Source organism: Merops nubicus, unplaced genomic scaffold (genome assembly GCF_000691845.1).
Source record: "Merops nubicus isolate BGI_N331 unplaced genomic scaffold, ASM69184v1 scaffold10058, whole genome shotgun sequence".
NCBI classification, from domain to species: domain Eukaryota; kingdom Metazoa; phylum Chordata; class Aves; order Coraciiformes; family Meropidae; genus Merops; species Merops nubicus.
The window spans coordinates 45,418-60,413 of record NW_008625118.1 but is presented as its reverse complement, the minus strand read 5'-3'; the positions used below and the strand labels follow the sequence as shown (position 1 = coordinate 60,413).

The 14,996-nt window shown below is 37.2% G+C and overlaps 1 protein-coding gene across 1 annotated transcript in view; it reads left to right on the top strand.

The window, feature by feature from the left end:
• The first annotated feature begins 458 nt into the window (after positions 1-458).
• The window catches only part of EMC2 (ER membrane protein complex subunit 2), a 44,433-nt gene continuing 29,895 nt past the window's right edge, over positions 459-14,996 (top strand). Inside the window, exons 1-4 of the mRNA XM_008945571.1 lie at positions 459-501; positions 4,585-4,698; positions 8,437-8,501; positions 12,556-12,641. Coding sequence (XP_008943819.1) covers positions 459-501; positions 4,585-4,698; positions 8,437-8,501; positions 12,556-12,641 — 308 coding nt within the window. The remainder of the gene's footprint in view (positions 502-4,584; positions 4,699-8,436; positions 8,502-12,555; positions 12,642-14,996) is intronic.

Here is a 14,996-nt window from a genome sequence, read left to right as displayed (position 1 = left end):
CCATTTCACCTGTTTCCTTCCTGAGGTATCTTCTAGTTTACACCCAAATAAAAGACTTGGAGCATAGCAGCAGAGCTGCATTCGTCCAAGGGCCTGTCTCTGTTTTAGAAGCACACATTTGAAAAATTACATATATTTTCCCTCTATTGTAAGAGATGCAAAGTAAAGTAAAAATGATGGAGTCCTGTAACAGACCATGCAGAGACTCTTCTCAGACAAGGCAGCTTTTCTCCTCCATTTGTACTTCAGCAGATCCTTGGTAAAATAAGGCTTTTCATCAGTGGGTGATCCCAGCAGCATTGTGACCTAGTCCCTTGCAAAGGACTTGAAGACAGTCCTAGGAATTTAATGTAGCTCATCTTGAATTTGTCTAAAATGATAAATTTCAATGAAACCAGGTGTATGGTTGGTTATTAGCTGAAAAATGTTTGTTATATACTCAGCCCTTTCTAAACAAGATGGGTTTACTATTGCTTAAAGATGAAACTGATTGGAGGATAGGTAAGCAGAATAACTGAAACAAATGAGAGAGTTTGTACCTTGCTTCACTTTTCACTCAGGTTCTTTGTGACAATGGTGGGAGTTTAACCATGGTTATGTTTTATGTTAGGTAAATGCATTGTACAGGTGGTTAGGAAAAACAACTGAAAATAACTGCTTTCCACTGCTGGAGCTGTTGTAGTTTTCTTTCTTTACCTTGCTTCTGTGTCTCAAGCTTTAAAATGTATTTCTACATCTGTGGAGCAGGAAAACTCTCATTTAAATTCACAGTCTTGATCAGTGACCAAGGTGATCCAAACGTGGCTGCAGGGTGCTATGGTATTAGAAATGCTTATACGTGGATATGCATCATGTATTTTACAGCTTCCTTACTTTAGATGAAGGTGATGTGTTGCTGCTTTTTTTTTTTTTTTTTTTTTTTTGTCACTGCTGCTAATGACATTATATTTACTGCTTCCTTCATATTTACAAGAATTAGAAACTTTGTGAAGTGACAAGCAGCCAATTGCAGGTCTGGCCAAGAAGCATGTTGCAGTAGTTTAGCATGTCAGTTGTGACTGGTGATGTGCAAGCCTCAAGCTGTGTGAGTCTCAAGCTATGTAGAACTTTATAGAGGCTGTTCATAAATATTTAACATTGTTTCAGTGATACATTAAAGATGCATTCTGCCCATGAGTGGAAATAATGGTTAATTAAATAAATACAACTGTATGCATTCATTTTCAGAGCAGGTTTTGGAGCACGCAAGTGAGCTTGCATGTGCAGGATTAGTGTGATGTTCAAAAAAGCAGCAGTCACAGTAGTCGAAAGGTAATAAAATAACAACTGGCTTTCACAGAAATTAATCTGATCTGCTGTCAGAACTGGACAAAATAAACCAGGTTTTCTTTTCTTTCTCTACCTTGCACAGAATCAAGGTAGAGAAATAAGAGATTTTTTTTTAAATACAAATTGAAAACAAGTGAAAAGAATATTTTGGAAGATTTTTAATACCTCAGGTTGACTTGTTAAGCTACTTAAGTTTCTGGATCATTAAATTAGTATTACTGTTTTCTGTATTAAAAACAGTGCTGCTTAAATAGTGGCACATTAAGAGATTTTGGTACATATTCATGGGAGACTTTTTTCAAGGAATTCTTTGTAATTCTTGAAAGTACTGTAAAAACCTTTGTAGGATGAAGTTTAGCAGGCTGTATGCGAGGCCATTTTCTTGCAAATGTTTGTATCAGGGAATGTGATATATAGCAAAGAGAAAATCCCAAATGAATTGAAAAACTGAACACTTTAGTGTTCTTAATGTCTCCTGTCATTATGTCCACTTCAGATGACAAAATCACTTCTTTCCTATGACTTAGAAACTGAATTCATATTTAGTTTGTGTGGAAAGATCCTAGGAAATAGAAAACAGGCTAATGTTTTACTTCTATCACAGTCGGCATGCAACTAAGTGTTGGCGGGGGGTTTTGTTGTGTTTGCTTGCTTTTAGGTATCCCTCACTTGCAGTCGTAATCAGGACAGATCAGTTTTCCCTGGATTTTGTATACGAATTTAAAGGATTACAGCAGGCAGAGGTGAGACACTGGGATTTGAGCTGAGGCCACCTGGAGAGCCAAGCTGTCAGGGTCAGAGGCAGCTCCTGCAGTGCCCAGGTGAGCTGCCTGTGCTTTGGCTGTCAGGTGCCCAGGTGAGGCCAGGGCTGGAGACGCGCAGAGGGCAGCTGCAGGCCCTGGCACACCCTGCGTGTCTGGGCAGGCTTGGTGAATTGATGTGTTTGTGAGGTTTTTGGTTTGATTCGTGTTTTGTAAGATGAGAGCGGGTGGAGCCAAGGTGTGGTGGAAGATCTGGCTTCTGTAACAGAACAACAACATAGAAATGAGCTCTAGAAATATGATGGTTATGGGGTCCCTCAGTGACTGCCAGTGGCAGCAGTTGTTACATGTCAAGGTAACATTTTGGAGTATGTGAGGTATGTCTCTGTAAACATAATTTCCTTCCTTTCATCAGGTGCTTTTAGATATTGAGGCCTTGAAAACCGTGATCCAACTAAACAATCAAAGTATAAGTAATTATAAGAGGATAACTTCATATCTGGTTGCTCAGGCCATATTAATTGATGCATACAGGCATAAAAATAAACCAGAGCTTATTTCTTTTGGCTTGCTGTAGATTGCTTGCATCTTTTTAGTGAACAGCAAGCATTGTGGCAAGCATGTCTGCTCCTCTGAACTTTGTTTTGAGTTCTATGTGCAAAGCTTGCTATAAGAGAACCTAAGACAAGAACAAATCTATCAGTTGTTTGGGACCAGCCTTTATATGTGACAGGAGTGGTTGTAGTTAAAGCTAGATATCTTCTTAATTTTTTTTTTTTTCTAAAATTCCTGATTGCTACTGCCCAAACTTGTATTATGTGCTGGATGTAGATTTACTTCCAAGACTTCAGTTATTACTGGGTGACTCTTTTGATAGCTTTCTTAGTGAAAAATTATTTGACAAAATTGTAAAAAGCCTTGCATAAGTTTTACTGCAGTTTTTAGGATTTTCTTTTTTCTACTTTTGACTTCAAATTCAGTATTTCTGAAGCTAGCCAGCATCTCAATAGATGTCTATGGATAAGAACTTTTTTCTCTTGCTTTTTCAGTCATCAGCTCATACACTAGTCTCTGACCTACAGTTTTTTTCCATTGCTGTGAATGCTGTACTTGGGTGATGAATGGTAGATGTGCATTCTGCTAATACATAATTCAGACACTATTCCATTTGGAATTGCTGGAATGGAGGCATTGATAATTTTCAAGTAAATGAGTGGGTAGAAATCAGACAGTTTATTTATTTCTATGCCTTTAGCTTCTCAGCTTTTGTGAATGTTTGTGTTCTCTCACATTCTTGCTGTCTAACTTTGAATTTCCAGGGACCATCATGTGTCTAGAACCATTTAACTTTATTCATGCATATGAAATGTAACCCTGTGGTGGTTTTGGTTGAATTTCAAAATACAAAATGTAGCACAATAACAGTCTTATGAGAGATCTGAGATCACTTCAGGTAGATGGAATTAAATTCAGTGGTTAATTTTTGACTGTCAGTTACGTTAACTATGCATTTTAAAGTACAAGAAAAACTGACAGCATTTAGATGTATCATTGTGTTTGTTTTTCCAGCTGTTGTTTAAAGAAAGAATTGGCAACACTTGTCTGGTACCTTCATATTAGTGAAGCCACTACCTGTTAATGAAGACTGTTTCCTGAAATTTGTACTTGTATATGGGACATCTACATGTATATAAATGCAGCTCTGTATATAAAATCTCATTCTTAGCTATTTCCTGATCCAGAGGGTAGATAAAACCTAGCCTAGGCAGTGCTCTTCAGCTGACCTCATGAGTATACCTGTTCTCTGGGAGATCAGATCCATAGTAACGTTCTCTTGAAACAAAAATCTTACTGCTAAGATACACCATCTTTTCTGCCTCACCTACGAGTGGTAATTTTTGTACCTGGGGCCTGCCCCTGGTGTAGAAAGCCTTCACTTCCATCTCTGCCCTTCCTGCAGCTCCGTTCTGTAGGAGCACGTGGATTCTTTTTGGAGTGGAAGTTCACAGCGTGTTGCTTGCAATGAAGAACTTGACCAGTGATTGAGTTCTCGTTGTTCTTCTAATACTTCAAGTGAAAATTTTTTCACCTTGAGCAGAAATATCATTTTAGAATTGTTTGTAGATATAAGTGTGAAACTACTTGGGAGGAATTTCTCCTAGCCTGTTTTTCCTAACCACGGGTAATGTGCGTTAAATGTTATTATTTATTGGATAACTAGATATCAAATTGGATTTTTTTTACTGCATATGTTGGTAACCTGAGTGAGTGCAAACTTAGAAGTTGAATAAGTTATATTAGAGCATGAGCACAGTTTGTTTGAAGAGTGTTATACCCATCTGTTCTCTAGTTATTTTCTAAGTCACTTTTTTAGAGCTATTGCTCTCCAAACCTGTTCTTCACATGCATATCTTCCAGAAGTAAAATGGAAATTCCATTACTATTGAGAAACCTCTGTATTCTCTTTTTATTCTTTTCTCCCCTTGGCCTTCAGATATGCGTGATAAAATGAGGAAATGGAGGGAAGAAAACTACCGAAACAGCGAACAGATAGTGGATGTTGGAGAAGAGTTAATTAATGAATATGCATCTAAACTTGGAGATGACAGTAAGTTAACAATCATTATTTTTAAAACTTCCATTGCCTGATTCTGTTTTCTTTTCTCAGCCTCTGCTTTGTATGTCTGTGTTGCCTTTCTCTATTGGCTGATGTTGTTGAAATATGTATTTCATGCTAGACTTTACTAGTCTAGTAGGCTGCCAGATTTCCTAGATTTTATTTCTTTCTCAAATTTGGGCTGCAGTGAAAAGAGGTGGAAAAATCACCTACTAGAACTGTTAGTTTGCTAGATTAGTTGTTAGGCTGACATAGGGCAACTTTGTGTGAATCTGTTATCTACCTGTCACTTGACTGATTTTCTGTTTTTCAACACTGTGACAAATATTGAAAAGTGTCTCCTTATAACAGAGAAAACTATTCTGTAGTCAAGTCCTACATACTGCAGGAATTGTTATTAAGGCTGGTTTTAGTACGACGTTACATTTGTGATACCACAGTTGAAGGTAAGTCTTAAGTTTCCCCTATTCATGAAATCAGTATTTTCAGGTGATTTTAAGCACCTTGCACTACTTTCAGTAGACAGAAGCTGAGATATAATGTTTCTTAATAAAAGAGAATTGTTTAGAAACACACCACATTACAATAGCAGTCTTTACTATAAGCATAAAATAAAACAAAGTATAACAAAGTGCTATCATGATTGCATAGTTTTGCGTATTAATCTCACACAGGTTTTTAAGGTAATGCTCATTCTTTCTTCTTTCTCCCTTTTTTGTAATTCAGGTACTATAATACAGAAATTCTTCAATAAATTTCTCTTGCAGTTCTTTCATTTTATTAACTGCTGTTATATAGTTACAAGTGGATTTTAGCAGCCACAGTAGAGCGTTGTATTTACTTGTAAAAGTTACAGTATTCCATATGCTTAACTTTGTTCAGCTTTAGTAAGTGAACTTTAATTTCAAATACGTAACTTCATACAGTGTTCCAGGAAATTAAAATTAAAAATTGGAATTAAAAGTCATTTCAAGAAGGTGCTTTGCCTCTCAGCAGGTGAGGAGTCTTTCAGTGTTGAGTTTGGGGTTCTGCAGAAAAGATTTGTTTTCTGTCAGTACTTTGCTCTGGATTTATTTTGCACCCTCCAAGCTGTAGTTCTCTTCAGGAGTTCTTTTGGTTGTAAGCAACTTTGCCACTGCTGATGTTATACTGTTTAGAATATCAATATATGGCTAATCTACCCAAACTAGCATGTACTGAAGCTGCTTCTGTGCGTAGCAGCGAGCGGTGGAGTGCGCTGGAGACCCCCAGCCTGGCGAAGGCCCTGCGCTGCCAGGGGGCCTCGCACCTCCGCCCTGAGGGGCGCGCTTGCGCTCAGGCTGCCTGGGCAGGCTTCGTACACCCACCTGCAAGAGAAGGAGCTTCACTCTGCTTCAGAAGAACTTGGACAACTAACTTTTATTTTTCTTTCTTCTTACCACATTACTAATAATTTAAGAATAAAATTTTGGAAAAAAAATTTTTGAGGAGCTTGATATTCCTCTCAGATCTTACTAATACATTTCTGAAACACTGTTCTCAGTAATACAAGCTGAGGCGTTCCTTTCTTGTCAGTGTTGAATTTGTCCTTCTTTTCAAGATATATGTATTTCACTCTTTCATAAACTTCACATTCAGGATTCACTAGATAAATTATCTGCAATATTCCTGAGATTCTTAACCAATGCATAAAAATATATGAAATTTATTTACATATTTGCATTCTGTTTAAGTTTTTTTAAAAAAGTATTATCAGAATGGGAGCTGTATACATTTTTAAAAACAAACACACACAGGAACCAAACAAAAAAAACCCCAAACACTTAGAGTAGATCTAGAATTCTTTCTGTGGGTAGCCACGGAAGGTGAGTGAGTTGTATATAATGGATGTTAGTCTTGTTGCTTCATGTGTTTTCAGAAAATATCTGGATATTACAATGACTAATTTCAGAATGCATATAGAAGGGAAAATAATGTAGTGGGCTAGATTATTTGGATGTCTTTCTAACTTGGCTCCTCAGACAGAAGACATGCAATGTAATTTGGGAAAATAAATATCGTTATTAGAGTTTTAAAAATAAAAATAACTTATTGAATCTGAGGCGTAGGGATACTATTGTCCGCATCTTAATTTTAATAAAAAGTTGACATTTGTTATGGACAATCAGTAGTCCAAAGCTATAGAGTTGTTAGACTTCAAAGTAGAAGAATAAGACCTTTGGCACATTTTTTTTTTTTTTTTTAAAGTTTGAACAAGAAAGCCCCAGTACAGATGTACAGATGAGAAAAACAGATTCCTCTGGACTGGTTACATGATTCTCTTAAGTGTTCTCTTGCCTAATATCTGACTCTTAACCTGCACCGGGGTTGGAATATCAAAGTAGAAGTTGGACTGAATGGAGAGAGACATTTAATTAGCTATGAAAGTATCTTATTCTTGTCTTTAGAATGTTTTTAAAATATAATATATGATTTATAGCATGAATATATGTTATCTCTATTTTGTCTGTATCTATGTATTTTTACATTCACGCAATAAATGTATGCATTATATAATAAAGATAGAATATATATCTCACATGGTTCCAATGGGGATGAGGGGCTACAGACAAATTAGTACCTGTTTCTCTTCTTCTGTATACCTAGCAAGAGATAGTATTTTCTTCCAAAAATAGTAAAAATTTGTATCATAGAAACTGTTTTTAAAAGTAAGAGAGCCTCTGTTACTTTCATAGAATCATAGAATGGGTTGGGTTGGAAGGGACCTTGGAGATCATGCATTTCCAAGCCCCCTGCCATGGGCAGGGACACCTCCCACTAGACCAGGTTGCTCAAAGCCCCATTAAACCTGGCTCTGAACACTTCCAGGGATGGGGCATCCACAACTTCCCCAGGCAACCTGTTCCAGTATCTCACCACCCTCACTGTAAAGCTTTTCTTCCTTACATATAATCTAAATCTTCCCTCTTTCAGTTTGAAACCATTACCCCTGTCCTATTACTAAAGGCCCTTGTAAAAGGTGCTTCTCCAGCTTTGTTGTAGGTCTCTTTTAGGCAGTGGAATATGTTTTTATTTTATGTTTTTCTATTTTTCTTTAATGTTTTTATTTTGGAAGGCATATGCTTCTGTTTCAGTTCTGTGAAATACCGAGTGCACTTGGCTGTATTTACATGAGTTCAAAACACCTAGTACTTCTAATACTTGCATGACATGCTTCCCTCTACCATAACTTCTCCTTTCTGCAGCTTGTTTAGCTACACTGTTAAGTTCTTATGTTCAAGAACTCGGTAGGCCTAGAACAGAAATAGTGCAATCTGTCACTGATTTGGAGAAGTATTTCAGCTTCAGTAAGAAGACAGTGTTTATAGGACTTTCAGCAGTGAAACAGTTAAGGGAATTTTTTTTTTCTAGCCTAAGTGGCTGTTCTCCAAGTTTGATGAGAGAGCAAGCCCTAATGGGGATCTGCTTAAAAGACTGCAGCTATAATGTTAGCAAAAGCAGAGAATTAGAGCTTTACTGCCTTTCAAGATGTCAAAAGGTACTTTGTTACTAAAAGCAATAAAATTGCTTAAATGCAGTTTTAATTAATTCCAGCAGTTTCTTAAAATGTCCCTGTTTCAGTAGTGACCCACAGGAGTACAAGGGGAAAAATATACAGACGGAATTCATTAATCTTATTTACATTGTAGGTGTTTCCCATGATCTTAAAAAAAATTAACTATCTGTATTTAATGTCTCTTTTGTGTCCAGTTTGGATAATATATGAACAGGTGATGATTGCTGCCCTGGACTGCAGTCGAGATGATTTGGCATTGGTAAGTTTTCAAGCTGACTTTTCCCTCAAGCTCTCTTCCTGGGTATCTCTTCCAGATAGTTCTTGGGGCAGTTACAGGATATTCTGAACTCCATAACTTGGACTTGCACAGTATCTGTAAAGAAATACACTGCTGGGAAGAAACTGCCTCCACCCACCTTCTCTAATGTGTAACTTTTGTTTAGACAGATCATGTCTCTTCCAATAACCATGAAAATATTTACAGCTATGCGGGTGTGGGCTAAATGTCAAGAATAATATTGAAGTTGCCATATTGTACAGAGACTGTTTGTTTATTGAAAACCTCTCAAATTATATTGGGTTTTTTTTAATGTTTTGAGGCAAAATGTCCTGTCATGCATATCGTATCATATGTCGTGTTGGCTACCATCAAATAAAGTCATTGATATATTGGAGCAAGTCTTCAATATGAATAAGGAGCTGGACTGCATAACATATAAGAAAAAGTCTGAGAGATCTGGATTTGTTAAGTCTGGAGAAAGCAAAGAAGGAATTTTATTACTGTCTTTGAATATATTCTAATGGGAAGGTATAAAGAAGATGAAGACCCATTTCTCTAGATGTGCAGCAGGAGACAAGTGTGAGAGATGTAAGCTGCAACGGAGGAAATTCCAGTTGGATATTAGGAGAAAGTTTTTAGCAATGAGGTTAGTGGACACTGGGACAAATAGCACAGAAGCTGTGGAGTCTCCTTTGGAGATGCCCAGAAATGGACTGGGATATAGCCCTGCACACACTTGGAAGTTGGCTCAGTTTTGAGTGGGAATTTGGAGCAGGTGACCTCCATAGATCCCTTATAATCCAAATTATTCAGTGATTCTTGATAAAAATATTGTTAATGGATACTTGGGATTAGTCAATTTGTATGCAGATTTGAATTATACAAATAAAAGTTTTGATTAAATTTAGTTTATTTAGACCTGTGACACTGATTCACTAGATCAGAAATGAAAAAACACTAAAACAAGAAACCCAAGCATACTTAGCTAATGCTTTAAAGGCACAAACTGAAAAAGACAAAAATGGTTTGCAGGCAAATTTTAATAATCTTTTGATCTGACCCTCACAAAGTGCTGGGAAAAAACAAACAAACAAACAAACAACCTTAATAAGCTTGGGCTTATTCTTAGTAAAAAGAAAGATATTTTCAGAAGTCCAGGTCTTTCATGGTTATTACTCTTCCAATGCCTTGTTCTCTGTCAGATGGCAAAATGCCCCATACGGTATTTAAGCTTCATGTGATGTCATTTGGGTAAAACTTAATGGTCTATGGTACACAAGGGGTCAGACTGGAGATGGAAGAAGGGCAATTTGAAAGTAGGTGTGTATGTGGTAAAATGGAGTATGCTGGAAAATAAAGCACAGCACACTGAACTTGTCATGAACCCCCTGAACTTCCCTCTCTTTTTTGTTCCTCAGAAGAAAACACTATTTTAGTATAGCTGTCTGTTTAAGCAAAACCAAACAGGCTTACTGTTTAAATAAATATAGTCCTGTGCTCTGATTTATATCTAAACCAGTTTTAGTCTTTATTTTCAGAGTCTTTTTAGGAAGACTGTCACAAAATTGTTGCAGGACCCAGTATTAAAATATCAGTTGTGAAACACGATTTATTTTTACTATAACCCTATCAGGGATTTTAAATTTCAATTTCTGTGTCCTCTAAGGAATGTTACTTGGGATGAGAGGTGCAGCTCAGAAAGGTTAAAACCTTAGAGGGAAAATCAGTTGGGTTTTTTTTGTAAATATGATTGATTTATAATAAAGAAGTACCTAATTCAAACAAGTCAGCATCATAACGTGGCTTTTTGCTACGGCTGTAGCCCTGAAGTAAACACAGAGCTTCGGAACTTCTCATTTTTTTTAGCAATGAGCTTTTGACAACTGTGATGGATTTTGCTTGGAGGAATAGGTCTCCTCTGCTCCAAATGAGGAGGCTGAGATCGTTTTCAGTCATTTATCTGACTTTTTTCTCTTCCTTTCCTCTTTTTATCACTGTTGCTCTCTGTCCTGCACAAAAGGACTGTGTAATGCATGTCCCTACTGCAATTAGCCAGTTCTTTCACATGAGTGTTTTAAATGACATTAGTGACATCACCTACTGTTGGCAGGCAATTGCACTTCCAAGTATTTTACTTGCTGAAGTCCAGGGTTTTATTTCTTTGCCTTTGTTAGACCTTCAAAATGAAAACCTGATGTGATTAAAAAAATCAGAAAGCAAATTAACTGGAAATTAAGGTTTCACATAAAAATGAGATTTGCCATTGTAACTGCTCAGTTTCTGAGAGAATCTTGGAAGTAGATTATTGACCTAGTGTAGAACCAGTCCTCAGTAACGTGAAGGATTATACAGCTGACATATTAAATTTAAATACAGGGCGTTCACTGCTTGTACTTGAAGTACTCCTGCACTTGAGTGGTACTTCATCAGCCCTTTTTATATTATTGGTGGAGTTTTTCTAGATGTAAAATTCCATGTGCAGATTGTGGAGTTTAGCGTCACTGCATATAGAACAGTTTTTGACATTCAGAAATTTTATTGGAGAAAAGCAATTCATATTTTTATACTGAAAATCACCATCCTTCAGGACACAGGTTGCCACAGGTCTGCAGAAGTTCATTTTAAAATCTGAAAGTTTGTTTGTATTGTAAAAGATGAAGTGAAAATACTTTTCTGGAGTTTTATGTAAGTCTTCTTGTCTCTTAAGAACATTCATCGATTAGTTCAGCTGTCATGTAAAGTGCTGGTAAGTACATATGGTTCTTCATGACAATTTGATGTCCAGAGTAGCTGCAGTTCACCTAGACATAACTCAAAGCACCAGTGAACTGTTTCTGGACTAAACCACATCTTGCTGTGTGAGATTGTGTTGTTGGGAACTTGGTCCCTTGGAAACTAAGATGATCATGGTGAAAATACTCTGTGCTTACCTGAGGCTAAGCAGTACTTATTTGATTACTCTTCCCTTTCTCTTTTCCTTCTCTATTTTTTTGCACATGGAGAGATGTGAATATTTCTCTTTGCTGTGCTCTAGCAACCTGTTGATCTATGGAAACATAGAGGGGACCTACTAATTATTACTAGTCTGCTTCTGTAGATTTCCTTTGACCAGTAGGTGTGATGAGATGGAACACATTATCTAGATGGGCCTCGGCTAGAACCTTAGGTCTGAAGAACAAGTTTATAAGCTGAATTGTATAAATAAATGCCTGGAAAATGAGGGTTCTTTATGAAGGTTTTGGTGTGATTCAAGCAACTGGTCTTTTTGAGAGCCTGGGGACTGTCCTGCTTCCCACCACAATGAGTCAGCTACAGAATTTGCAATACTATCTAGCCACATTCATAATATGGTTAGAGTTCATTTGCTCTGGGGAAGTTGTGAGTCAGTCTCTCTACCAAAGATTTTTTTTTCCGAATCCAGATAAATCTGCCAGTGATGGGTTTCTTTTAACCAGCCCAGGTGTCTCATTGATTTCAGGAGTTAGAAGCTGTGCCTCTTCTGCCAGCAGGCTCAGCTTAAGCCAGTGACAAACATTTTCTTTGGATTTCAATTTTTATTTTAAAAATAAACACAGAGCATATTATTAGCATAGTTTATTCCATTATAACTTACTCATTTATTAAAGAAGCATCACATAAGCTCTTACCATCTTTATTTTGCCTTTTTTTTTTTTACTGTCTTGTGTTATTATGAGACAACTAAATAGACTTCAAGTTTTAATAATATCAGAACTGTTTTAGTAGGTGAGTTTAATTTTCTAGACAAATAACTATTTCCAAGAAGGCCTGATGATCTAATGACCTGTATGCGAAACATTTCTTAGAATTAGTCTTCTAACAGACAAAGTTTCAGTGTGTCTGAGTTTCTCTTCATCAATACGTATTTTTGCTTATTTCAAAAATTAATATTTGCTTTTACTTAAAAGTGCCATTTCAGGTTTTTAAATTCATCAGGCAAGGACTTTTTTTTTCCTCTTTAGCTGCTGTGTAGATAATTATATTCACAGTAGTATTTTTGGTTTTCTTTGTCTAGTTTTGTCTACAGGAACTAAGGCGGCAGTTTCCTGGGAGCCACAGAGTTAAACGATTAACTGGAATGAGATTTGAAGCTATGGAGAGGTAAAACCTGAATTTAAGAAAAATGTACTTTCTGTCTGGAAAGGTGCTATTTCTTAAAAAGGAATTCAGGCACTATGAAGCCATGGCAAAGCAACGTTGGTTGGTTTCTTTATAGAAAATAATGATGAGCATACTATCATGTTTGTATTGCATTTTCGCATGTACTATGCAGTATTACATTTTTGTAATCTTCCCAACAGACTTCAGACATTAGAAAGATCTCTTACTGAACAACAGAAGTCATTATACAGTAAAACACTAGGCACTTCTTTAAAAGAGTCTGAGAGGTCTGTGTTTCATCTCACAGAGCTAGAGTAGCGTATGAAAATCAGTGCTGGCATATTTTTGCCTTCATTGTTCTCCTGTGCCCTAATTATTGCAAGATATGGCTCTTTTCCCTTGTTTTCTGGATGGCTAAATCAAGTAAGACTTGATAAGGATGAAATCTGTAGAGTTAGTTATTGAAACAACTTAAAAAAAAAACATAGAGAACAGAGTGGCAGAACCTAAAAGTCAGACAGATCTTTTTGAAATTACTAATAGAAGGGTTATAGCATGCTGTATTTAACAGGAATTATTAAAGTAATGAACAGCTTAAAACTTACTTTCCAAGAGGAATGACCTCAGGGCTTGAGGCTGACTTTTCTCCTTTGGATACATCTTTAATACCAACATTGTTCTAAAGTACTTGTCATGGGTCTTGAGAAGGAGTTTCAGCCGTTGAATGTGAAATCTGTTCCATGTCACATTTTGCATATAGAGTTGGTGAGATTTGAAGCTTTTGGGCCACCTTGATATAAAGGAATTGGGACTTAGGGGTAAAGCCCTTAAAGCTTTTTCTTGTAATTTATTTGTTTGGTAGATGTTCTTCATCCATTGCATCCTTGCAAAATTAACTTTTAAAATGCTACTTGATATGAGACACCAATCAATGTCTGTTGCTTGGATCAGAAAGAGTGGGTGACTGGACTCCACAACCACAGGAGCAGCCTCAGGGCAACTAGATGTTCTACATTTCACACTCCCTTTATATCAAAGATATACTTATGAAAAGTTTACATTAAACTTAGCTTGCATTCTGTCTTCATTTGGTGTAACATAGGAAGACAGTGAGAGAATGGCAGCAGATTATCCCTCCTTCCTGAAAGCTGTTCAGAAATGCAAAAGATCATAATTCTGTTCAGGCTGATGTGGCTGCAGTGAAGATGTTACTGCATAGGAACAGATCTTACTGGGAGGCAATTGCTGCACCAGCATAATGTGTTGTTTCATCAGTGAAATGAGTTTGAGCCACAGTTTTCCAAAAGTGCTTATAAAATTTTTTGACAAAATATCTTTCGGGTTAGCTCCTTAGATTGAAATATCAGGGAAGCAAAGACATTAATGAAAGCTGAGGTTTCATCTGCATAGATTTTCTCCAGAAATCAGAGAAGAAAGAGGCTTCAGCTGTGAGTTGTCTTGAACAGGAACCCATCTGCAGGTGCTCTAAGCCATGCCCTGGAGGGGCCTGTTTCTCTCCACTGACTGTAAATGAAACCTAGGGAGGCTTGGGCTGAAGGGGTCACATCTCGATTGCAGAAGTGAGCTTCTTGTTAAATCTAAGGGACTTCTAGGGGTTGATAAGACCCCCACCGTCGCCAGCGGGAGGAGGAAACGGTGAAGAATGTCCGTGCAGACTGAGACATCCTTGTAGACACTTGCTAATCAAAAGAATATTTACTCTGGAACTTCAGCCTGTAAAGCTGGGATTATGACCATCATGTCGAGTCGAATAAAATACATTGGATAAAATAGCAACTAACAGGAAACATGAATACGGCGTTTCACAGAACGTTTGCTCAAGTCTGTAGGTCTGCTCAGCCTTTTAGCAGTTTAGGCTTTTGTCCTTCCTTTCACACTTGCTCTCATACCTGACTGGACAGCACAGCTGAGCTGTGGTGATGTCAGCAGTGCTTGGGAAGCCAAGCAGTGAGAGTACATGAATGGATGTCCGAGGGGAGAAGGGGATGTGTAGCATCAAAACCACTCAGCAGTACCTCCGAAAAATTGCCTGTCAAAATGTACATGGAGACACAACATGTGCCCCTGTTATGTGGTGGTATCATAACAGCTGTGTAGTCACATGTATTCTGAATTCAGTTATTTCTTTTGTCCAGTTTAGGTCACGTACACAGCTGACTGAACACACAGATCTGTTTCCCAGAAGTTTTAAAACGTTTGTAGCAACGGGAGTAACCTTTTTCAAGCATGCTTCAAATAGCAGAATTAATGAATAAAACCTATGTAATGATAGTGGAAAACATTTTCTTTCAAGATTTGTGATATAGTCTGGGCATGGACTCCTGTGTGAATCCG